The 25,968-nt window shown below is 39.7% G+C and overlaps 1 protein-coding gene across 1 annotated transcript in view; it reads right to left on the reverse strand.

Moving 5' to 3' along the window:
* The window catches only part of LOC138854561 (transient receptor potential cation channel subfamily M member-like 2), a 36,929-nt gene that overhangs the window by 6,176 nt on the left and 4,785 nt on the right, over nt 1-25,968 (reverse strand). Inside the window, exons 2-5 of the mRNA XM_070098517.1 lie at nt 23,920-24,145; nt 17,178-17,426; nt 4,075-4,270; nt 272-470 (exon numbers count right to left, since the gene is read on the reverse strand). Coding sequence (XP_069954618.1) covers nt 272-470; nt 4,075-4,270; nt 17,178-17,426; nt 23,920-23,985 — 710 coding nt within the window. The 5' untranslated portion in view covers nt 23,986-24,145. The remainder of the gene's footprint in view (nt 1-271; nt 471-4,074; nt 4,271-17,177; nt 17,427-23,919; nt 24,146-25,968) is intronic.

Here is a 25,968-nt window from a genome sequence, read left to right on the forward strand (position 1 = left end):
TATTTATGCCATAAATTTTTCTTATGGTATTCTTTTAAACAGCCTGAATTTTAGATTTGTGCCTCATTCCATGTCCATATTTTACTCAAAAATATATCCATTTTCTTTAACACACTGACTGTCTCCCACCGAGGTAGGGTAATCTAAAACAGAAGAAACATTACCATCACTCACTCCATCACTGTCTTGCCAGAGGGGTACCAATTCATAACTGCAAAATATCTCCACTCCTCCTTCAGAGTGTATTAAAAAATGAGAAAGTTGGACTCACGTGAAGATAGCAATGAGGAGATTGAGCAGCATAATGTTGCCAATAATTAAGTAGAAGAAGAGCATGAGGTTGACAACCCAGGAGTAGTCTGTGGGGTTCTCACACACACAATCCAACTCCTTCGTACAGCTTGTATTATCCTTGAAACAAACCTCATTCACCCAACACGACTTCTGGTGACACACCTGTTCGTCCTCACCTGAAATACAGTGCAACTAATACCAAGCACTGACATAAACAATAATGTAGCATCCTGAAACAGTAATCTGAATGGCTCAACAATCTGTCCTTAATAACAATTGTAAAGAAACATTTAATAATTGTAATAATATATATTTTCCCTTTCCCAAGGACATAACACTGTCATGTGTACTGCTGCCTTCTCATGGACAGCTGTCTCTCCTCCTCCTCCTGACCAGTACTCCCTGACACACCCACTGCATCACCTCCTGATCATTTTGAAACCTCCGACCTTCACTCTACTTTGGCCATGCTCCAGCTTCTAGCCAGTCTGTCATAGAACAGACTGGTTAGAAACCACCATCAAAACGACCTTGACGATCCTGACACTCTTACTGACACATATTCTTGTCCCTGTTCTAAAAAAACACACTAAGCTATATTCCAGTTACAACCTTGGACAAAATTCTTTTCTCTTCAGCTGACAACCCCTACTGATTACCATACTGATCATAGCAATAGTAATGTTTCATGAGGAGTGTTGACCCAAATGTGACCTTTCATGCCCTCAAGAGTGGGATGCACATTATCACTATAAAGAATGTTGAACAAGCTTACAATTTCTCCTGTATCAGTTCTAGTGACAAAACCCATCACAGTACACAAGCATTCCTTTCTTAATTTTAGACACAGTATTATCCCACACACTATAGTCCAACAAGACTTTATTCAATGTGACCCAGAGATCTATGAACTTGAACTTCAGAATGTAATAGTAACCAAAGTGGAGACATATTCACCCTGCCTGAGGTCAGAGACAATATCAAAACAACATTGTCAAGCTGACCTTTGACTGTCAAGATTTCCAGCCTCAGTTTATATAGCAGGACAAGGCTTACAAGGGCAGAAACTAATCCCAACACCTCAATAATGCAGACATTGCTGGCACTTTGGCGGTGCAACATCTTCCCAGCGAAAAGCAGGGAGTGCCATTAGTACACTAGAGCCAGCACAATAAGTAACAGGGCCCAATACTGTTTAACTGCCTCCCAGTATACAGAAGGGGGATTACCAATAGACCCCTGGCTGTCTTCAAGAGGCAGCTGGACAGGCACCTAAAGTCAGTACCAGACCAGCCAGGCTGTGGTTCATATGTTGGTTTACATGTGGCCAGCAGTAACAGCCTGGTTTATCAGGCCCTGATCCACCATGAGGCCTGGTCATGGACTGGGCCATGGGGGCATTGACCCCAGAACACCCTTCAGATATACTACCAAATATTGTATATCGCTGGCAGAATGTACAGTCTGGGAGCTGACTATAATAATCCATCTTGCAGCACCTTCCCAACTTGCCTTAACTGTGCAGAAGTTCACCCAGCATATTCTCATGATTGCCTAGTTTTTTTTACAAGAAAAGAGTAAGGTGATGAGGGTATCAAATGATTTAGATAAAGAAAAATTGGATATCAAATTGGGGAGGAGGAGTATGGAAGAAGTGAATGTTTTCAGATACTTGGAAGTTGACGTGTCGGCAGATGGATTTATGAAGGATGAGGTTAATCATAGAATTGATGAAGGAAAAAAGGCGAGTGGTGCATTAAGGTACGTATACATGGAGACAAAAAAACGTTATATATGGAGGCAAAGAAGGGAATGTATGAAAGTACAGTAGTACCAACACTTTTATATAGGTGTGAAGCTTGGGTTGTAAATGCTGCAGCGAGGAGGCAGTGGAGATGTCCTGTCTAAGGGCAATGTGTGGTGTGAATATTATGCAGAAAATTCGGAGTGCGGAAATTAGGAGAAGGTATGGAGTTAAAAAAAAAGTATTAGTCAGAGGGCTGAAGAGGGGTTGTTGAGGTGGTTTGGTCATTTAAATAGAATGGAACAAAGTAGAATAACATGGAGAGCGTATAAATCTGTAGGGTAAGGAAGGCGGGGTAGGGGTCGTCCTCGAAAAGGTTGGAGGGAGGGGGTAAAAGAGGTTTCGTGGGTAAGGGGCTTGGACTTCCAGCAAGCGTGCGTGAGCATATTAGATAGGAGTGAATGGAGACGAATGGTATTTGGGACCTGATGAGCTGTAGAAGTGTAAGCAGGGTAATATTTAGTGAAGGGATTCAGGGAAGCCGGTTATTTTTATATAGCCGGACTTGAGTCCTGGAAATGAGAAGTACACTGCCTGCACTTTAAAGGAGGGGGTTGGAACATTGGCAGTTTGGAGGGATATGTTTTGTATCTTTATATGCTTCTATACTGTTGTATTCTGAGCACTTTTGCAAAAACAGTGATTATGTGTGAGTGAGGTGAAAGTGTTGAATGATGATGAAAGTATTTTCTTTCTTTTTTGGGTCACCCTGCCTCGGTGGGAGACAGCCGACTTGTTGAAAAAAAGAAAATAATTTGCTGTCTCAACAAAAACACATGCCTATCATATGCTATGGAAGTGACTCAACTCTGTCTCTAAGAAAGACTTCCAAGGCTCTCTTACTCCAGAGTTGCTCAGCACCCACAGGTCCCTGTTGTACCCTTTCCTTCAGTCACCCATTTCCAACACTTATGAAGTCCTCACCTCTGACGGTCCTACCTCTTCATCCTCTCCAATTCTTCCTACTTCAAGATGGGTATGGGGTGCATAATAAAGATATTAAACTAACTAACTAAACTATGTGAATGCAGCAGCGAGGAGGCGGTTGGAGGCAGTGGAGATGTCCTGTCTAAGGGCAATGTGTGGTGTAAATATTATGCAGAAAATTCGGAGTGTGGAAATTAGGAGAAGGTGTGGAGTTAATAAAAGTATTAGTCAGAGGGCTGAAGAGGGGTTGTTGAGGTGGTTTGGTCATTTAGAAAGAATGGCTCAAAGTAGAATGACATGGAGAGCATTTAAATCTGTAGGAGAAGGAAGGTGGGGTAGGGGTCGTCCTCGAAAAGGTTGGAAGGAAGGGGTAAGGGAGGTTTTGTGGGCGAGGGGCTTGGACTTCCAGCAGGCGTGCATGAGCGTGTTCGATAGGAGTGAATGAAGACGAATGGTATTTGGGACCTGACGATCTGTTGGAGTGTGAGCAGGGTAATATTTAGTGAAGGGATTCAGGGAAACCAGTTATTTTTATATAGCCGGACTTGAGTTCTGGAAATGGGAAGGACAATGCCTGCACTCTAAAGGAGGGGTTTTGGGATATTAGCAGTTTGGAGGGATATGTTGCGTATCTTTATACGTATATGCTTTCTAAACTGTTGTGTTCTGAGCGCCTCTGCAAAAACAGTGATTATGTGTGAGTGAGGTGAAAGTGTTGTATGATAATGAAGGTATTTTCTTTTTGGGGATTTTCTTTCTTTTTGGGTCACCCTGCCTCTGTGGGAGACGGTCGACTTGTTGAAAAAAACAAAAAACACTAAACTAGCCCCGTAATAATAATAATGACCTACTTGTGTAGCTACAGCTAGCTGAGTGATAAACATGAGGCCGACCGTACCTGCAACACACCAATAACCCCGACTTATGAGACTGAAATTTGACTTGTTATGGTTCAACTTGGGCTGAAATGCCATCATAAGTTTCAGCCTCATAAGTTCAAGCTATTTGTGTATTGTTCTATCCAAGATATTATGACTTTTTATTCTTACCTGCAATCTCCTCCAGTTGGAGTTCTCCATACATTTGCCAGTACGGAGTAAGCAGCACATCCTTCATGATATTGGAGATGCTAGTGGAGTTGAGGGTGAATGCATTGCGTGAGAGGTGCAGCAGTGACTGTGAGGCGATGCCATACCCAAGGATGAAGATCACCAGCAGAGCCAAGAACACCAGTACCTCTGAGATCTATACAGAGAACAACACTTTACATCTCCATTCTCCATTTCTTAATTCAGATTATTTATTTCATTATGATACAATGTTTGTACAGAGATGGGTGACATTTAAGTGTACATGCAGGAAACCCCTTAATATGTAGAAACATTATTAGGACATTAGAAACATTATTAGGACAAGTATCAGTCTGGTGGGATGCCAAAATAAGATATTTTGTTTTATCACCATTTTTAAAATTGTTCAAACTAAGTTTTTCATCTTCTATAATAGAGAATAACAATTTTCATTTCATTTACTTTATACAATATAGGTCCACACCCCTTTATCCAAGACCCTTGGGGCCAGTAGTGTTTCGAATTTCAAAATGAAGGTGGGGTCTAGGGCAGCACCCCATAATTAAACATTAACACTGCAGCAAACGCGTATGAATACTTACACTAAGTGGGATAAATAAAGACTACTAATACTACTATGGTTTATTTATAGAGTAATATATTGATAAATGAAATAATGGGATAATTATAGACCAGGAACATGATTCTCAAGACAATTGATAGACACCATTTGTAAAGACTTCTTCAAGTGCCATCTGTCTTATCAACATAGGTCTCTGTCTAAGTAATCTCTCTTTAACCCCCTTGACTGTCGCAACCCCAAATCCTGAGGTGTCTCCTAGTGTTGCAAAATTTCCCCCCAAAAAAAAAAAATTTTTTTTCTTGTGAAATGATAGAGAATCTTTTCCCAATTGTAATGACACCAAAAGAACGAAATTTGATTGGAAAACTGACGGAATTACGTTCTCGTGAAGTTAGGGACATTAGCGACATTTATGAATCGGCGATTTTGCTCACTTTGAGCCCTATTTTCGGCTAATTCCACTGTTCCAGTCAACCAAACTCATAGCTATTTCTTTAGAACTCCATTTTTTCTATCGATTGAGTACAAGAAACTGCCAATTTACCAATTTCAACTACTCAATAATGTGGTCAGAAATTTGCAATTTGCCCAATTTCATGAAAATTAAAAACTACGACAATTTCAAAACAGGGTCCAGAATGAACAATGCAGGCATTCCTGGCTCTAAAATAACATTTTCTTTGTTCATCAGTCACATCTTCAGGCCCCTCTGATATTACTCTTGCTTTCTATTCTGAATTTTTATTCAAACAAAAAATAAAAGATTTACTGTTATGCAGACTTCTGCAATATTGTAATAATTGTATAAATAATGTCAACCCATTCATGACTTCATATTAGAATGGCTACTTGGACATTTATTGGAAAATGACATCATTTCTTTACTTTTGAACATTGGCAAAAATCAAACATTTCCCCTACCTTGAGTTCCATTTCAAGGTTCTTTTCATAGTAAAACCAACCAAAATCACCTCTATTTCTATAATATGTTTTCCATTCTATCAAATGAAACCAAGAAAACGAGAATACAACCATAATACTATACAAAAATAGACCACAAAGTCGGCATTTTAATTAAAAAAAATGGTCGGAGTTTTTTTTTTCTCATTATGCACTACGTGTTGCAGGATCTTTTATATGGTGCACACTGACCACACAGACCCATTCGTTCACATGTGGGCCTACCAGCTTTCTCCTGCTCGATTTGAAGCCACTAGAATTTATGAGTACAGTGGTCCCTCGCTTTCCGTAGTTCCCAGCAGTCGTAAATTTCGCCAATCATTGGGTTATTTTCGTATAAACATGGACTCGCTTTTCATAAGTTGACTCGCGAGTCGTAATTCGTCCCGGACGCGTACCCACGGCGTGAGCCGTGGCGGCAGCCAGTCTGGCATTGTTTACCAGTGAGCGAAGGTCCCCTCACGTGCTCCAGTGAAATATTTCATAATATTCCATTTATTTTAGTGCTTGCAAGTACTAAATAAGCTACCATGGCTCCAAAGAAAGCTCCTAGTGCCAAGCCTGTGGTAAAGAAGGTGAGAAATACGATTGAATTTAAGAAAACCATCATTGAACAATATGAAAGTGGTACAAGTGTGGCCGAACTGTCCGGGATGTATAAGAAACCCTACACAACCTTATGTTCCATAGTGGCCAAGAAAATGGAAATCAAGGACACTGTTGTTGCAAAGGGAGTAACTATGCTGACAAAAAAGAGATCACCAGTACTCGAAGAGGTTGAGAAGTTATTATTGGTGTGGATAAATGAGAAACAATTAGCAGGAGATACTCTTATGACTTCGATTATTTGTGAAAAGGCTAGGCAGCTGCATGAAGATTTGGTAGTAAAGAAATTGAATGCAAATAGTGGTGATGTGAGTGAATTTAAGGCCAGCAAAGGCTGGTTTGAGAGATTTAAGAACCGTACTGGCATACACAGTGTAGTAAGGCATGGTGAGGCTGCCAGTTCGGACCACAAGGCGGCTGAATTTTTTTTTTTTTTTTTCAACAAATCGGCCGTCTCCCACCGAGGCAGGGTGACCCAAAAAAAGAAAGAAAATCCCCAAAAAGAAAATACTTTCATCATCATTCAACACTTTCACCACACTCGCACATTATCACTGTTTTTGCAGAGGTGCTCAGAATACAACAGTCTAGAAGCATACACATATAAAGATACACAACATATCCCTCCAAACTGCCAATATCCCAAAACCCCTCCTTTAAAGTGCAGGCATTGTACTTCCCATTTCCAGGACTCAAGTCCGACTATATGAAAATAACCGGTTTCCCTGAATCCCTTCACTAAATATTACCCTGCTCACACTCCAACAGATCGTCAGGTCCCAAGTACCATTCGTCTCCATTCACTCCTATCTAACACGCTCACGCACGCTTGCTGGAAGTCCAAGCCCCTTGCCCACAAAACCTCCTTTACCCCCTCTCTCCAACCCTTTCGAGGACGACCCCTACCCTGCCTTCCTTCCCCTATAGATTTATATGCTTTCCATGTCATTCTACTTTGATCCATTCTCTCTAAATGACCAAACCACTTCAACAACCCCTCTTCTGCCCTCTGACTAATACTTTTATTAACTCCACACCTTCTCCTAATTTCCACACTCCGAATTTTCTGCATAATATTTACACCACACATTGCCCTTAAACAGGACATCTCCACTGCCTCCAACCGTCTCCTCGCTGCTGCATTTACCACCCAAGCTTCACACCCATATAAGAGTGTTGGTACTACTATACTTTCATACATTCCCTTCTTTGCCTCCATAGATAACATTTTTTGACTCCACGTATACCTCAACGCACCACTCACCTTTTTTCCCTCATCAATTCTATGATTAACCTCATCCTTCATAAATCCATCCGCCGACACGTCAACTCCCAAGTATCTGAAAACATTCACTTCTTCCATACTCCTCCTCCCCAATTTGATATCCAATTTTTCTTTATCTAAATTATTTGACACCCTCATCACCTTACTCTTTTCTATGTTCAGTTTCAACTTTCTACCTTTACACACATTCCCAAACTCATCCACTAACCTTTGCAATTTTTCTTTAGAATCTCCCATAAGCACAGTATCATCAGCAAAAAGTAACTGTGTCAATTCCCATTTTGAATTTGATTCCCCATAATTTAATCCCACCCCTCTCCCAAACACCCTAGCATTTACTTCCTTTACAACCCCATCTATAAATATATTAAACAACCATGGTGACATTACACATCCCTGTCTAAGACCTACTTTTACCGGGAAGTAGTCTCCCTCTCTTCTACACACCCTAACCTGAGCCTCACTATCCTCATAAAAACTCTTTACAGCATTTAATAACTTACCACCTATTCCATATACTTGCAACATCTGCCACATTGCTCCTCTATCCACTCTATCATATGCCTTTTCTAAATCCATAAATGCAATAAAAACTTCCCTACCTTTATCTAAATACTGTTCACATATATGCTTCAATGTAAACACTTGATCTACACATCCCCTACCCACTCTGAAACCTCCTTGCTCATCCGCAATCCTACATTCTGTCTTACCTCTAATTCTTTCAATTATAACCCTACCATACACTTTTCCTGGTATACTCAGTAAGCTTATTCCTCTATAATTTTTACAGTCTCTTTTGTCCCCTTTCCCTTTATATAAAGGGACTATACATGCTCTCCGCCAATCCCTAGGTACCTTCCCCTCTTTCATACATTTATTAAACAAAAGTACCAACCACTCCAACACTATATCCCCCCCCTGCTTTTAACATTTCTGTCATGATCCCATCAGTTTCAGCTGCTTTACCCCCTTTCATTTTACGTAATGCCTCACGTACCTCCCCCACACTTACATTCTGCTCTTCTTCACTCCTAAAAGATGGTATACCTCCCTGACCAGTGCATGAAATTACTGCCTCTGTTTCTTCCTTAACATTTAAAAGTTCCTCAAAATATTCTCGCCATCTACCCAATACCTCCATCTCCCCATCTACTAACTCCCCTACTCTGTTTTTAACTGACAAATCCATATTTTCCCTAGGCTTTCTTAACTTGTTTAACTCACTCCAAAATTTTTTCTTATTTTCATTAAAATTTCTTGACAGTGCCTCTCCCACTCTATCATATGCTCTCCTTTTGCACTCTCTCACCACTCTCTTTACCTTTCTTTTACTCTCCATATACTCTGCTCTTCTTATAACACTTCTGCTTTGTAAAAACCTCTCATAAGCTACCTTTTTCTCTTTTATTACACCCTTTACTTCATCATTCCACCAATCACTCCTCTTTCCTCCTGCCCCCACCCTCCTATAACCACAAACTTCTGCCCCACATTCTAATACTGCATTTTTAAAACTATTCCAACCCTCTTCAACCCCCCCACTACTCATCTTTGCACTAGCCCACCTTTCTGCCAATAGTCGCTTATATCTCACCCGAACTTCCTCCTCCCTTAGTTTATACACTTTCACCTCCCTCTTACTTGTTGTTGCCACCTTCCTCTTTTCCCATCTACCTCTTACTCTAACTGTAGCTACAACTAAATAATGATCCGATATATCAGTTGCCCCTCTATAAACATGTACATCCTGGAGCCTACCCATCAACCTTTTATCCACCAATACATAATCTAATAAACTACTTTCATTACGTGCTACATCATACCTTGTATATTTATTTATCCTCTTTTTCATAAAATATGTATTACTTATTACCAAATTTCTTTCTACACATAGCTCAATTAAAGGCTCCCCATTTACATTTACCCCTGGCACCCCAAATTTACCTACTACTCCCCCCATAACATTTTTACCCACTTTAGCATTGAAATCCCCAACCACCATTACTCTCACACTTGATTCAAAACTCCCCACGCATTCACTCAACATTTCCCAAAATCTCTCTCTCTCCTCTACACTTCTCTCTTCTCCAGGTGCATACCTGGAGTTTACCTGGAGAGAGTTCCGGGGGTCAACGCCCCCGCGGCCCGGTCTGAGACCAGGCTTCCTGGTGGATCACAGCCTGATCAACCAGGCTGTTGCTGCTGGCTGCATGCAAACCAACATACGAGCTACAGCCCGGCTGATCCGGAACTGACTTTAGGTGCTTGTCCAGTGCCAGCTTGAAGACTGCCAGGGGTCTGTTGGTAATCCCCCTTATGTGTGCTGGGAGGCAGTTGAACAGTCTCGGGCCCCTGACACTTATTGTATGGTCTCTTAACGTGCTAGTGACACCCCTGCTTTTCATTGGGGGGATGGTGCATCGTCTGCCAAGTCTTTTGCTTTCGTAATGAGTGATTTTCGTGTGCAAGTTCGGTACTAGTCCCTCTAGGATTTTCCAGGTGTATATAATCATGTATCTCTCCCTCCTGCGTTCCAGGGAATACAGGTTTAGGAACCTCAAGCGCTCCCAATAATTGAGGTGTTTTATCTCCGTTATGCGCGCCGTGAAAGTTCTCTGTACATTTTCTAGGTCGGCAATTTCACCTGCCTTGAAAGGTGCTGTTAGTGTGCAGCAATATTCCAGCCTAGATAGAACAAGTGACCTGAAGAGTGTCATCATGGGCTTGGCATACACGCTTATTATAACCCACTTTTCACATACAATCTTTATTTTACTCCACATAATCCTTGAATTAATACATTTATAGTCCCTCTTTTCCTGCCATAGCTTATCCTTCAACATTATTGCTACTCCTTCTTTAGCTCTAACTCTATTTGAAACCCCTGACCTAATCCCATTTATTCCTCTCCACTGAAACTCTCCCACCCCCTTCAGCTTTGTTTCACTTAAAGCCAGGACACCCAGCTTCTTCTCATTCATAACATCCACAATCATCTCTTTCTTATCATCTGCACAACATCCACGCACATTCAGACTTCCCACTTTGACAATTTTCTTCTTCTTATTCTTTTTAGTAATCTTTACAGTAAAAGGGGTTACTAGCCCATTGTTCCCGGCATTTTAGTTGACTTTTACAACACGCATGGCTTACGGAGGAAAGATTCTTATTCCACTTCCCCATGGATATAAAAGGAAAATTAATAAGACCAAGAACTATTAAGATAAAATCAAAGAAAACTCAGATGAGTGTGTATAAATAAATGTGTACATGTATGTGTAGTGTGACCTAAGTGTAAGTAGAAGTAGCAAGACATGCCTGTAATCTTGCATATTTATGAGACAGACAAAAGACATCAGCAATCCTACCATCATGTAAAACAATCACAGGCTTTCGTTTTACACTCACTTGGCAGGACGGTAGTACCTCCCTGGGTACTGGGTACTGGCTGAAAAATATGTGCATGAATTCCAGGAGTACATAGAGGCTGAAGGACTGAAACCTGAACAAGTGTTCAATTGTGACGAAACAGGCCTCTTTTGGAAGAAAATGCCAAAGAGGACCTTCATTACACAAGAGGAAAAGGCAATGCCAGGACACAAGCCTATGAAAGACAGGCTGACGCTAATGTTCTGCGCTAATGCTAGTGGGGATTTCAAAGTGAAGCCATTACTAGTGTACCATTCAGAAAATCCCAGAGTGTTCAGGAAAAACAATGTTACGAAGAGTAAATTGTGTGTGTTTTGGAAATCTAATAGTAAGGCATGGGTCACGAGGGAAATTTTCGTCGAGTGGTTCAATGAAGTGTTTGGCCCTAGTGTGAAGGAGCATCTCCTGGAAAAGAAATTGGATCTCAAGTGCCTGCTAGTAATGGACAATGCACCTGCTCATCCTCCAAACTTGGATGACCTAATTTTTGAGGAGTTTGGGTTCATCACAGTAAAGTTCTTGCCCCCAAATACCACTCCTCTCCTCCAGCCCATGGACCAGCAGGTCATTGCAAACTTTAAAAAACTCTACACAAAAGCAATGTTTCACAGGTGCTTGACTGTGACCACAGACACTCACTTGACCCTAAGGGAATTTTGGAGAGAACACTTCAGCATCCTCCACTGCATAACCCTTATAGGTATGACTTGGGAGGGAGTGACTACCAGGGCTTTGAGCTCTGCCTGGAGAAAACTGTGGCCAGATTGTGTCAACAAGAGGGATTTTAAAGGGTTTGGGACTGACCCTAATGAGCCTATGTCTGTTGTAAAATCAATTGTGGCACTGGGGAGTTCCATGGGGTTGGATGTGAGTTTGGAGGATGTGGAAGAATTGGTGGAAGACCACAACGAAGAGCTCACCACTGAGGAGCTGCAAGAGCTTCAGCAGGAAGAGCAACACATCGCAGCTCAGAATCTTGCTGCAGAGGAGGAGGAAGAGAGATGGAAGAAGGTGCCATCTTCAGAAATTAAAGAGATTTTTACTTTGTGGGGTAAGATGGAAAGCTTTATGGAGAAACATCACCCTAACAAGGTTGTTGCAAGCCATATTGGCAACATGTACAGTGACAAAGTCTTGGGCCATTTTAGGGAAGTGTTAAAGAGATGCCAGAAACAGAGCTCTCTCCACAGTTATTTTGCAAGACAGGACTCCATTGACTCTCAAGGTAGTCCTAGTGGCGTTAAGAAACAGAGAAGACAAGCAACCCCAGAAAAGCAATTGGTACCTGAGGTGTTGCTGGAAGGGAATTCCCCTTCCAAACTATAAACAATCCACTCTCCCTCCTCCTCCAGTCTTCCATACACTAAGAAGAATCTCCAATAAAGGTAAGTATTATGCTGTTAGTCTTTCATTCATCATTTCCCATTGTATTGTTTATGTACTACATGTATATTTCATGAAAAAAATTTTTTGTTTTAATACTTCTGGGTGTCAGGATTGGATTAATTGTATTTACATTATTTCTTATGGGGAAAATTGATTCGTAAATCGTAAATTTCGTTTATAGTAATGGCTCCAGGAACGGATTAATTATGAAAAATGAGGGACCACTGTATATATACGTCAAAAACGGTGGCTCGTAAAACGTATATATAAGACCGAAACAGTCAAAAGGTTAACTGAGAAAATTGCCATAATCTCTTGCTCACTGATAAATGCAAGTTGTTCAAGGCCAGCAATTAACTGATCACACATTTTCACCATAACTTCTATGGGGATTTTCTCACCTGTGTTCACAGTGATATCATCATTGTCATCCTATTTTTCATTAGTTTTTGGTCATCACTGTCACTATAATACTTCAGTAACTTGACTTTCTGTTTCTTTAAATCATAAACAGTGGTAGTTCCAACATGGCGGCGCTGGAGTTATGTATACATGACTGATGCTCCACACTCCACGAAATAACTTTGGTTTTCAGAACTTTTCGAATTTCAGAATTTTGGATAAAGGGAGGTGGACCTGTACAATATTTTTTTAATTTCTTTATGCAGTACAAATAATGCATTTTACATGTAATATAACACTGGTAGGCACAAAAGAAAGCCACTAGTACGCAATTCATTTAAGGCAAACTATTTTGTTATATTTATAGTTTTCTCCATAGGGAAGTGAAAAAGAATTTTTTCTCCATAAGTCGTGTGTGTTGTATGAGGGGATTAAAATGCCAGGAGAATGGGGCTAGTAACCCCTTCTCCTGTATATATTACTGAAGTTAAAAAGAGAAACAAATATTTTTCTTTTTAGGTCACCCTGCCTCGGTGGTCACCTACATTGGTGGTGGTCACCTTGCCTCAGTGGTCACCCTGCCTCGGTGGTCACCCTGCCTCAGTGGTCACCCTGCCTTGGTGGGTTATGGCCAATTTGGGGAAGAAAATAAAAAGAGAAACGAAAGTTTTTCTTTTTAGGTCACCCTGCCTCTTTCAAATGGAACTCAATATCTTTCTTACCATCCAAATAAATAGAATCCACCAATCACAACCAGATTTGTCTAATTTGTGACTGTTATAATAGCTCTGCTCTTGTAGCTAACAAAAACAGATAATTACCGACCATGGGGAATCAAATACAAAATGGGAGTTGACATAGTTACTTTTTGCTGATGATACTGTGCCTATGGAATATTCTAAAAAAAAATTGCAAAGTTAGTGGACGAGTTTGGGAGAGTGTGTAAAGGTAGAAAGTCAAAAGTGAACATAGATAAGAGTAAGGTCATGAAGGTGTCAAATGATTTAGATAAAGAAAAATTGGATATCACATTGGAGAGAGGTAGTATGGAAGAAGTGAATGTTTTCAGATATTTGGGAGTTGATTTGTCAGCAGATGGGTTTATGAAGGATGAGGTTAACTACAGAACTGATGAATGAAAAAAGGTGAGTGGTGTGTTGAGGTATCTGTGGAGACAAAAAATGCTATCTATGGAGGCAAAGAAGGGAATGTATGAAAGCATAGTGGTACCAACACTCTTATATGGGTGTGAAGCTTGAGTTATAAATGCTGCAGCAAGGAGGAGGTTGGAGGCAGTGGAGATGTCCTGTCTAAGGGTAATGTGTGGCATAAATATTATGCAGAGAATTTGGAGTGTGGAAATTAGGAGGAGGTATGGAATTACTAAAAGTATTAGTCAGAGGGCTGAAGAGGGGTTGTTGAGGTGGTTTGGTCATTCACGAGAGAATGGCTCAAAGTAGAATGACTTGGAGAGCGTATAAATCTATAGGGGAAGGAAGGCGGGGTAGGGGCTATCCTCGAAAAGGTTGGAGGGAAAGGGTAAAGGAGGTTTTGTGGGTGAGGGTCTTGGACTTCCAGCAAGCGTGTATGAGCATATTAGATAGGAGTGAATGGACACAAATGGTTTTTGGGACCTGACGAGCTGTTGGAGTGTGAGCAGGGTAATATTTAGTGAAGAGATTTAAGGAAACCAGTTAGCCAGACTTAAGTCCTGGAAATGGGAAGTACAATGCCTGCACTTTAAAGAAGCGGTTTGACATATTGACAGTTTGGAGGGACTTCTAAACTGTCGTATCTGAGCGCCTCTGCAAAGACAGTGATTATATGTGAGTGAGGCGAAAGTGTTGAGCGATGATGAAAGTATTTTCTTTTTTGGGGATTTTCTTTCTTTTTGGGTCGCCCTGCCTTGGTGGGAGACAGCCAACTTGTTGAGAAAAAAAAAATCATTTCTCAAACTCTATTTCTTTCTGCAATATTACAAAATGTAGTTTATGTGTGATAAAACACTGTTAGGCACAAAAGAAAGCCACTAACATGAGCTGCATTTCTGGCAGACTTCCTGATGCTTACAAGCTACTTAAGAACCACAGTATATTTTTTTAATGTATAAAAATGAGGTAGCTAATTGAACAGCAGTACAATTTTAGGTATGTATTAATTCTTTAAACTGATTAGGTGATCTTAGACTGGCTCTGTGTCACCAGGCTCTGTGTCACCAGGCTCTGTGTCACCAGGCTTTGTGTCACCAGGCTTTGTGTCACAAGGCTCTGTGTCACCAGGCTTTGTTTCACCAGGCTCTGTGTCACCAGGCTTTGTGTCACCAGGCTCTGTCACCAGGCTTTGTGTCACTGGGCTTTGTGTCACCAGGCTCTGTGTCACCAGGCTTTGTGTCACCAGGCTCTGTCACCAGGCTTTGTGTCACTGGGCTTTGTGTCACCAGGCTCTGTGTCACCAGGCTTTGTGTCACCAGGCTCTGTCACCAGGCTCTGTGTCACCAGGCTTTGTGTCACCAGGCTCTGTCACCAGGCTTTGTGTCACTGGGCTTTGTGTCACCAGGCTCTGTGTCACTGGGCTTTGTGTCACCAGGCTCTGTGTCACCAGGCTTTGTGTCACTGGGCTTTGTGTCACCAGGCTCTGTGTCACCAGGCTTTGTGTCACCAGGCTCTGTCACCAGGCTTTGTGTCACTGGGCTTTGTGTCACCAGGCTCTGTCACCAGGCTTTGTGTCACTGGGCTTTGTGTCACCAGGCTCTGTGTCACCAGGCTCTGTGTCACCAGGCTTTGTGTCACCAGGCTCTGTCACCAGGCTTTGTGTCACTGGGCTTTGTGTCACCAGGCTCTGTGTCACCAGGCTCTGTGTCACTGGGCTTTGTGTCACCAGGCTCTGTGTCACCAGGCTCTGTGTCACTGGGCTTTGTGTCACCAGGCTCTGTGTCACCAGGCTTTGGAACAATTATAAGAGATGGTGAGGAAACAGGTATGGTAAAAAGTATGATTTACAGCACTTTGCTTTACAGAGTTTTGCATATACAGTGGGTTTTCAGTTATAGTAATTCCTCATTTATTCAGACTTCCTACAATAAATATATACACCACTCACTATAAGCTAAGGATGAAAATATTTTAAGGTAAGTAATGTGTTGGTAAACAGCAACCACCCAGGGAGGTACTACCGTCCTGACAAGTGAGTGTAAAATGAAAGCCTGTAATTGTTTTACATGATGGTAGGATTGCTGGTGTCCATTTTTCTGTCTCAAACATACAAGGTTTCAGGTACGTCTTGCTACTTCTACTTACACTTAGGTCACACTACACATACATGTACAAGCATATATATACACACCCCTCTGGGTTTTCTTCTATTTTCTTATTAGTTCTTGTTCTTGTTTATTTCCTCTTATCTCCATGGGGAAGTGGAACAGAATTCTTCCTCCATAAGCCATGCGTGTTGTAAGAGGCGACTAAAATGCCAGGAGCAAGGGGCTAGTAACCCCTTCTCCTGTATAAATTACTAAATTTAAAAAGAGAAACTTTCGTTTTTCTTTTTGGGTCACCCTGCCTCAGTGGGATACGTCTGGTTTGCTGAAAGAAGAAGTAATGTGTATACTCTATCTGTATTTTTTTAGACCTAGGTCTATTACTCACTAAATATATGATAGTGTACACATGTTATCAGGCTTTTAAATGAATTTAATTAAAAAAGCAGTGAATGTGTGTGGTTTAGGTGATTTCTGCAGCTGATTTATGTCATTGTGGGTCTCCACTTGTGCTAGTCTATGTGTATCTTTGCTAGGCCATCACAGGGTTGATAATATCCTCTGGTGATTGTAAAACAAGAGGAGCAAAGACCTTGCTGCCACTGCTGCTGTAATTCTCACCATTTTACACTTACACACACCCAAATGAGTGTAAACATAAAATTCCTTATATAGTTAATGCCTAATTAATCTTAAGCTAGTCCTAAGTTTGCCTGAAATATTCTTGCCAATATAGGAGCTTTTATAGAAACAGTGTATCATACTGAGAAAAAACCATTCCCATTACTAATTGTATGTTTTGTACTTCCTCACTATTATCAATTTTATTAATGATAATCTTTTTAATAACCTAACTTGTATATCAATATGCAATAAAGACCATAACCTGTGTCAATATAGATTAGGCAGTAAAAATTAGGATTAGTCTGTTCGAAATGTCTAGGCATGCTAGTGACTTTCTTTGTAAATAATATTTTGTAATATGTAAACTACACATTGTAAGCTTTGCAAGGAAATAAACATTTTTATTTTCATTTTCAGTAGCCTGGAACCTAACCTGCCGTATAAGTGGGGCCGTCCTGTATAGTAGTATGTACAATAAGGATAGGTTGTTTGGTGATGCCTATTTTCCCTTTCTTTTTGGTCATTAGTGGGGTTTCTGCCCTGCTCACCATTCTATAGAAGATGACCAGCTTAGGACCCAGGTGGTAACTGACATGGTAGATCCTGAAGAGCCTACAGTAGAAGACAGTGGTGTTGATGGCATAGGCTATTCTACCCCACGTGAACGTCTGCCGGTGGAGCCTCAGTCCAAGAGCCATGCAAGTCAGCAACAGAGATACCATGTCAAACCTGTTCCATACGCTGCTGACCCAGTCATTGATCTTACCCCGCAGTGACAGTGATGGTTCTGCCGCTATCTGCCAGAGAAACCCACCAAGGAAAACATGCTTAAGTGTTTGTGCATACACCATTTAAAAAAGGTCTATAAGGTACACATGCAAAATATTTGCGTTAGGTAAAAAGACACAGGTGCAACTAATGTAACATTTTATTGTGGCAATGTTTTGCTCTCCAGGAGCTTTGTCAAGCCGGCTTGACAAAATTCCTGGAAAGTAAAACGGTGCCACAATAAAATGACACATTAGCCGCACTTGTGTCCTTTTACCTAGCATACTGTCGGTAATTCTACCAACATTAATACAAAATATTTGTGTGATAAGGTACATACATAAAGGGTGGAAAAAGATACTCATGTACAGTTCAGGACAGTTATTAAAGGAAATGTTTTGCCACGAGTAGCTTCTTCAGTCCTAATACAGAGATAACAAAGAAAGAAGTAAATAAAGTGTCAGGAGTCAGGTGGCAAGACTCACACCTGACCTCTTGACTCTTGATACTATAGTATATACTTTTTTCTTACTTATCTCTGTATTAGAACAGAAGAAGCCACTCTTGGCAAAACGTTTCCTTTAATAAATGTCCTGAACTGTACATGTTTTTTCCACATCTTGTCTGTATAACCATATCATTTCTCACATTCGTAGTGTTTGTGTATACAACATTTATAATAGACCAAGATACACATGCAAAATATTTGTGTGATATCCTTCAGTGTGGTGGGGTACATTCACTATGGATAAAATAGGATATTAACTGGGTTTACTGATATATAGTCTTCTATATAATAATAATTTATTTCTACAAGTACATGTACAACACATACAGGCTAGCTGTATGTGTTTTACAATGGCATACTATTATATAGTAAGTCCCTTGTTATGCAGAGTATTCCAGGCAAATTAGGTAAATTTTGTCCCCAGGATGCAACACACCCTAGTCAACTAACACTCAGGTATCTATCTACTGCTAGGTGAACAGGGACAGCAGGTGTCTTAAAGAAACACATCCTAGCGTTTCCACCTATACTGTAGATCGAACAACAGACCTTAGTGTGTGAGCTGAGTGTGCTACCAATCGAGCTACAGGACACTATAAATCTGAAGAGAAGGGGGAGAGGGTTGTACTCCTAGAAAACCCAGAAAATTAGGAACTGCAAATAATGCAAAGTTAGGATTGCATGACAAATTATGTTCAGATTTGGGTTCATTTTCTGTTTTAGAGTATATCTCTAATACAGCATTCCAGTCTAATATTAAAATTCATAAAAAAATAATGAGAATAATAGAGATTTAGATATAGGAAAGTCACTGAACCAGAAAAATATTATAAAACTGAATCTATTTGATGGTTGGGTAAAGCCACTGGAATAATGGAAGTCTGAGAATCTGTAGCAAAGACTGTATGTGCGATTATTTGTACAGCTCTCACCACCCTACCCAACAGTAATAGTGTGTCGTATAACTGGGACTTTTTGTCTGATGGAAATCCAGACAATCTTAAATTTTCAGGATTCCCATTTTGCACTGTCATGCCTCTAAAGCAGCTAAGCTTGATAAATGTGCACTGGTATCCTTGATCCCTGATCCCAACACACATTTAGCAAACGTAGTTGCTTTAGACCCACAGCATGGGTATGGGGTGCATAATAAACATATTAAACTTTAGAGGCATGACAGTGCAAAATGGAAATTCTGAAAATTTAAGATTATCTGAATTTCTATCAGACAAAAAGGTGGGGTAGGGGTCGTCCTAGAAATGGTTGGATGGAGGGGGGTAAAGGAGGTTTTGTGGGCAAGGGGCTTGGACTTCCAGCAAGCATGTTAGATAGGAGCAAATGGAGACGAATGGTTTTTGGGATCTGACGAGCTGTTGGAGTGTGAGCAGGGTAATATTTTGTGAACGTATTCAGGGAAACCGGTTAGCCAGACTTGAGTCCTGGAAATGGCATGTACAGTGCCTGCACTTTAAAGGAGGGGTTTAGGATACTGGCAGTTTGAGGGGACTTCTAAATTCGTATCTGAGTGCCTCTGCAAAGACAGTGATTATGTATGAGTGAGGTGAAAATATTGAATGATGATGAAAGTATATCTCTTTTTGGGGATGTTCTTTCTTTTTGGGTCACCCGGCCTCGGTGGGAGACGACCGACGTGTTGAAAAAAACAAATTCCAGTTACACGACACTCTGTTTATTATTGTTGGACAGGGAGGTGAGAGGAAACAGCTGTAAAGTAACAATAATAATAATAATAATAATAATATCTTTATTTACAATGAGAACATGTACATGGTATACAGGCCTAGCTGATATCAATGACATACAGTGGACCCCCGCCTTACGATCAGCTCCCAACTCGGACAATTATGTAAGTGTACAGTGGACCCCCGGTTAACGAACTTTTTTCATTCCAGTAGTATGTTCAGGTGCCAGTACTGACCGAATTTTTTCCCATAAGGAATATTGTGAAGTAGATTAGTCCATTTCAGACCCCCAAACATACACGTACAAACGCACTTACATAAATACACTTACATAATTGGTCGCATTTGGAGGTGATCGTTAAGCGGGGGTCCACTGTATTTTTGTAAGTGCTTTTGTACGTGTATTTTTGGGGGTCTGAAATGGACTAATCTAATTTACAATATTCCTTATGGGAACAAATTCGTTCGGTGAAGGCACTCAAACAGACTTCTGGAATGAATTTATATCGCAAGTCGGGGGTCCACTGTACTACTATATAGAAAGCCCCTTGTTATGCTGAGCATTTTGGGCAAATTAGGTCAGTGTCCCAGGATGCGACCCACACCAGTCGACTAACACCCAGGTACCCATTTTACTGATGGGGAACATAAACAACAGGTGGAAAGAAACACGCCCACTGTTTCTACTCTGGCTGGGAATCGAACCCAGGCTCTCGCCATGTGAAGCGAGAGCTTTACCCACCAGGCCACCAGAGCCTGTAGGAAACGATGGTGAATCATGCCTGGACTGGAACAAATAGCAGGGTAAGGTAGTAATTAACACTCAAGTGTCAATACTGTGCAGGTAGAGGCAAAGTGTGTCTGGACATTGTGAAAAGTTCATACTAAAAAAAAAAGTTAGGAATATGTGTGTTACCTAAAGGGAAATTAATGAGTGGATGGAAAAGTAATTGCAGGATTCAAATATGAATATTACATAGGGTTTCACTGTAGTCTAAAAAAAATCTTAATATACAACCATTAAAGTAGCAGCTCTGAAAACAGATAATGCAATATACAGTGGTCATTTGAGTTACGATGGGCTGGATGTGCAATAATTTTGAGTTGCAATTTGCCCACATACAGGAATTTAGTTTTAAGTTGTGTGAAAAATTTGAGATATGATATGCATCTGAGATTTAATTACACTACTTTTATGTTATTGAGCCATCATGGTCTCTAAAGTGCACAGTAAACAGGCAATTTCTATGAATATTTAACAAGAAATTGTGAAAAACATGATGCAGGAGTTAGAATTAGAACATTGGTGCATGAGTGAGTTCTTTCTTGGAGGGATATCCTCAGAATCTTATTCATCTCTCTTGTTAATACCCATCTTCCATTTATACACTTCAATCATGTCTTCCTTCATTCATCTTACAAATGTTGCACAAGTGTTTCATCAAACTGGTGCACGAGTATGAATTTCCACAAGCAACCATTTCTATTATCAAGCAAAAAGAAATTATAAAGGAAATTAAAGTGACTGATGAATCTTAGTGAAAAAAGTCAAGAGAAATTTTCTTGAGGTGGAAAGACTGATGTTATTGGGGGAGATACAGTTCCTGCAAGTAATATCTGTCAGCATACAAGTCTAACATTTTAGTTAGTTTAATATCTTTATTATGCACCCCAGACCCATCCTGTTTGAGGTAGTCAAAATATTATAAAGGTACATAATGAGTACAGGGACTGGGCTGTAAATTTTTGACAGCTGAACAAGTTACAGTGGTAATGAACTACTGAATGTTTATATCTGGTCACAATCATAATGAGTCGTTTATGCAGAATGTGCAGTTAAAGTTGCAGTTCTGGGGCCTTGCAACAAAATACCATAAAATCATGCATTTCGTGTTTGAGTTATGATACATTGTCATGACTCACAAAATTGTAATAACACAATAACAAACAAAACACTATGCTGGTGGGGTTAGAACCTATGACAAGTGAGTGGTAAAACTCCAGGCCACTGGATCAGAGGGCTACAATAAGATTCATCCAACTAGGTATAATTATACACCATAAGAAGGTTAGCATGGGCCACCACTGTGATCACAATTGCAAGGTTTTACAGATGAATCTCCCGTCAGCATGCCCATGCTAACCTTCCTATGGTGTATAAATATACCTGATGATAATGATAATTTTATTTTAGCATGATACATGTTTGTACAATGGAGTATAATAATTGGGTGTACCTGCCAAAAGCCCCTTTATATGCAGAGCATTTTGGGCAAACTTAAGACTAACTTAAGATTAACCCGTAAACAGTCCAAACGTATATATACATTCACTACCCCAGTGCCCCGAATATTTTGAAAAATAAAAAAATCTTTTTTATATAGAAATGAAGAGCACATTTTTTCTAAAAAAATTTAAGATCAGTACTTACCCAGATATGAGGGCGCGAAGTTGGCACTTGGCGATCACCTGACGGCAACACGGAGTCCTGCCGCTTGCAGAAGTGTTGACGATATACCTTTTTTTCTCGTTTTCATATTATTTTGTATAATTTTTATGTTCTGATAATTACAATTTATAGTAGTCCTTGGCATTTCATAACCAATCTTTGTTCTGACACTAATATTAGGTACTGAAATTGTACTCACTGTCACAAACACACTGACAGGTGGACATTTACTCCTGCCTTGGCCATTTACTATTGTCTAGGAATATATACAAAGTATTTATAGGTCCCAGCAATGTTTTAGATACACGGCAGTATAGAAGAAGAAGAAAGAAGAAGAAAGAAGAAGGAAGAAGAAGGGAGAAGAAGGAGGAAGAAGAAGGAAGAAGAAGGGAGAAGGAGGAAGAAGAAGAAGTTCCCTTGAAGCATGATGATAGTGACAAGCATCCAGGAGGACAGTGATAAGATGAGATAAGGGATGACATTTGATGAGCATCGGCATCTGTCTCTGCTTATCTGTCTCTCTGTCTGCTTGTCTCTCTTTCTGTCTCTCTGTCTCAGAGAGAGCCACTGTGAACCAACAGGTATCCTTATGCATTATATATACAAGCACAGAATAGCACTTCAGATTTTTTAGGTTATCCTAGGTAATTTACACTATGCACAATTGTATTTATGTGTACCTGTGAGACAGAGATAAGAAGAGATAGGCAGAGAAAAGTAGACAGGTAGACAGAGACAGATACTAAACTTGAGGTCAACATCACTTTCATCTTAAAAGGGGAGTGTTAATATGACATTACATCAGTGAATCCTTGGTGTTGGCGCAATGTTTGCTCTAGCTGGTGCTCATTTTAACTGGTGCCCCCACAAGGTACTAAGTGGTCCCAGATTTTTTTTTTAATATGGTGCACACCGAGTGTTAAGACCCATTCTATGCTGACCAGGCATCTCAGGCCAATCGTGCCAAATTTGGAGGCAGGAAAAACAAAACATATATATACGTTTGGGGCGCTAGTGGTAAGAACGTATATATACGTTTGGACTGCTTACGGGTTAATAAGGCAATAACAGTGCAGTAATTGTACATATGGTCATTAGGTGAGTTACAATGAATAGAAGAAAACTGAATATTCTATTAGTTCATGCTATATGGCTTTAGTAAGTTTGGTAGAGAAGAATTCCAGTTTTGATTATTAGCCTAAAGTGGACACAGTGGAATGATTAACATCTGAAAGGATTACAGATACTGAGAGTAAGTATATACTGATGATAATGTTTTAACTAAGTTCATGATATTGAGCAAATGCACGTATACAGGACCCCAATGGAAATAAGTCACTTTGTCCGACTTTTTTGGGTTAACGTAGGTCCTCAACACACATGCTGCTAAGTATGATAATCTATGTAACTGTATTTGTGTATACTTGAATAAACTTACTTACACATACAGTTTTTACATATTTATTTATGATGGGCTAGGATAGGTTAAGGTGATAAGGTGTTTTCTAACTGTAGTTTTAAAAATGCTAAAGATGCTAGCTGAGCTAGTTAGATGAATCTTATGGAGGCCAGCTGGTCCAGTGTTAACAAACTGACGTAGAGTTTTACCACTCACTTGCCATGGGTTCAAAACCCAAACGTTCACTGATTTTTTTTATGAAACATCTTCTGAAAGGGATTAATATCATAACTCAAGCGACCATTGTTTTTTTGATTAGGTCTTTCTGAATAATTACCTCATTTTACTAGAGGCAAAAATATCACTAATACATAAGATACTAGCAAGTATACCTTGTATAAGCATGTATAACACAAAGTCAAAAAAAGTTGAAAACAAAATTGAGGAAGTTGTTGCGTCTCACCTCAGCAATTTCATTAATCAAATGGTTGAATATCCAGATGAGAAGGAAGATCTCCATGTATGTCATCTCATACTCAAAGTCAAAGAGGACAACATAAGCATACAATACCAAAAAAATAACATAGGCAGAAGAATGATAGCAGAATTTTGAAATAGGAGACTTGTAAAAGACGAGGAGCTTTTGTAAGGTGGTCAGCTCTCCCCCATTGTCACCAAGCTTCTGGAAACTGAGAGCAACATGTTTGTTAGCTAGTGTAGATAAATGGTTCAGAGAACCAACAAGTTAATAGATTAGACACAACTGCAACACTTGGGTATCTTTATTGTGAAAATATTTCACCTCACTGTGGCTTCATCAGTCCCTCAGCATGGAGTCGATGTAATCAGTCCATCAATCCTGATAAGAATACAACTTATATACTACAGGCAGGTGGACTGAAGAAGCCACTGTGTGGCGAAACGTTTCCACAATAAATATACCCAAGTGTTGCACAAGTGTCTAATTCGTTAGTTATTGTACTTAAAAATGTCATTAAAGTTTTTTATATCATGTTTTACACATTTTATATCAGCCACTGGTGGCAACTAGGTCTTTATTAGTTGTATAATATAAACATCACTCACTGAAGAACTGTCTTACCAGAAATGCACAGATATGAGAGATGAATAACCATTCAAAGTGCAATATACCCAATCATCATTCAGAGTGCATTATTATTATTATTATTATTATTATTATTATATTTATGGAGGAGTGCTAAACCAATAGGGGTCATACAGTACCTAGGGGAAAGAGAGGGAAGGCATTCATTCTTCGATCAAATCAAAAGTTTATTGTCTATAAAGATTACAATGTGGGGTTTACATATTATAAAATATTGGTTACAATGTGTGGTTTACACATTATAAAATACTACTTACAGAGAGGGCTACTATCATGCCTAGCATGACTAGGCATTTCGGGCAGACTAACAATAATTCAAACTCTATATTGATACAGGTTATGGAGCATATTGGTATTAACCCTTAAATGGTCCAAACGTATATATACGTTTTTTCAACATCTGAAAGTAAGTAAAAAAAAGTAGATCTTCTTTTTTGTTTTACATTTGAAAACGTGTAAAAAAACTTTTATCTACATTTTTTTTTGTTATATTTGAAAATATGTAAAAAAAAGTAGATCTACTGTTGTAGCACTACGAATTTGAACATCGGTCTCTTTGGACCGTTTAACCCTTTGAGGGTTTTGGACGTACTAGTACGGCTTACGACCCAGGGTTTTTGACGTACTAGTACGCCTAAATTCTAGCGCCCTCAAATCTAGTGGGAGAAAGCTGGTAGGCCTTCATATGAAAGAATGGGTCTATGTGGTCAGTGTGCACAGTCTAAAAAAAATCCTGCAGCACACAGTGCATAATGAGAAAAAAAAAACTTTGACCGTTTTTTTGGAATAAAACAGCGACTTTGCAGTGTATTTTCGTATGGTATTTATTATTGTATTCTAGTTTTCTTGGTCTCATTTTATAGAATGGAAGACATATTACAGAAATTGAGATGATTTTGACTGGTTTTACAATGAAAGATACCTTGAAATTGAGCTCAAAGTAGCAGAAATGTTCGATTTTTACCAAATTTCAAAAGTAAACAAATCGTGCCAATGGTCCAATACACGTCAACTGGTGAGTCTAATATTCTTTCACAAGTGCGCCAATAATATTTATACCATTTTGTACACTAATGCAGTAGTCTGCATAACAGTAAATCTTATATTTTTTGTGAGAATAAAAATTCAAAGTGGAAAGCAAAAGAATATAAGAGGGGCCTTGAGACGTGACTAATGACCATAGGAAATGTCATTTTAGTGCCAGGAATGTCTTTCTTGTTTATTCTGGACCCTATTAGGAAATTGGCATCTTTTGAAATTTGTATGAAATTGGCAAAATTGCTAAATTCTGACCACTGTACTGGATAGTTGAATTTTATAAATGGGTGGTTTCTTGCACCCATTCGATAGAAAAAATGAAGTTCTAGCGAAATATTCATGTTTTTT

Source organism: Cherax quadricarinatus, chromosome 62 (genome assembly GCF_038502225.1).
Source record: "Cherax quadricarinatus isolate ZL_2023a chromosome 62, ASM3850222v1, whole genome shotgun sequence".
NCBI lineage: Eukaryota > Metazoa > Arthropoda > Malacostraca > Decapoda > Parastacidae > Cherax > Cherax quadricarinatus.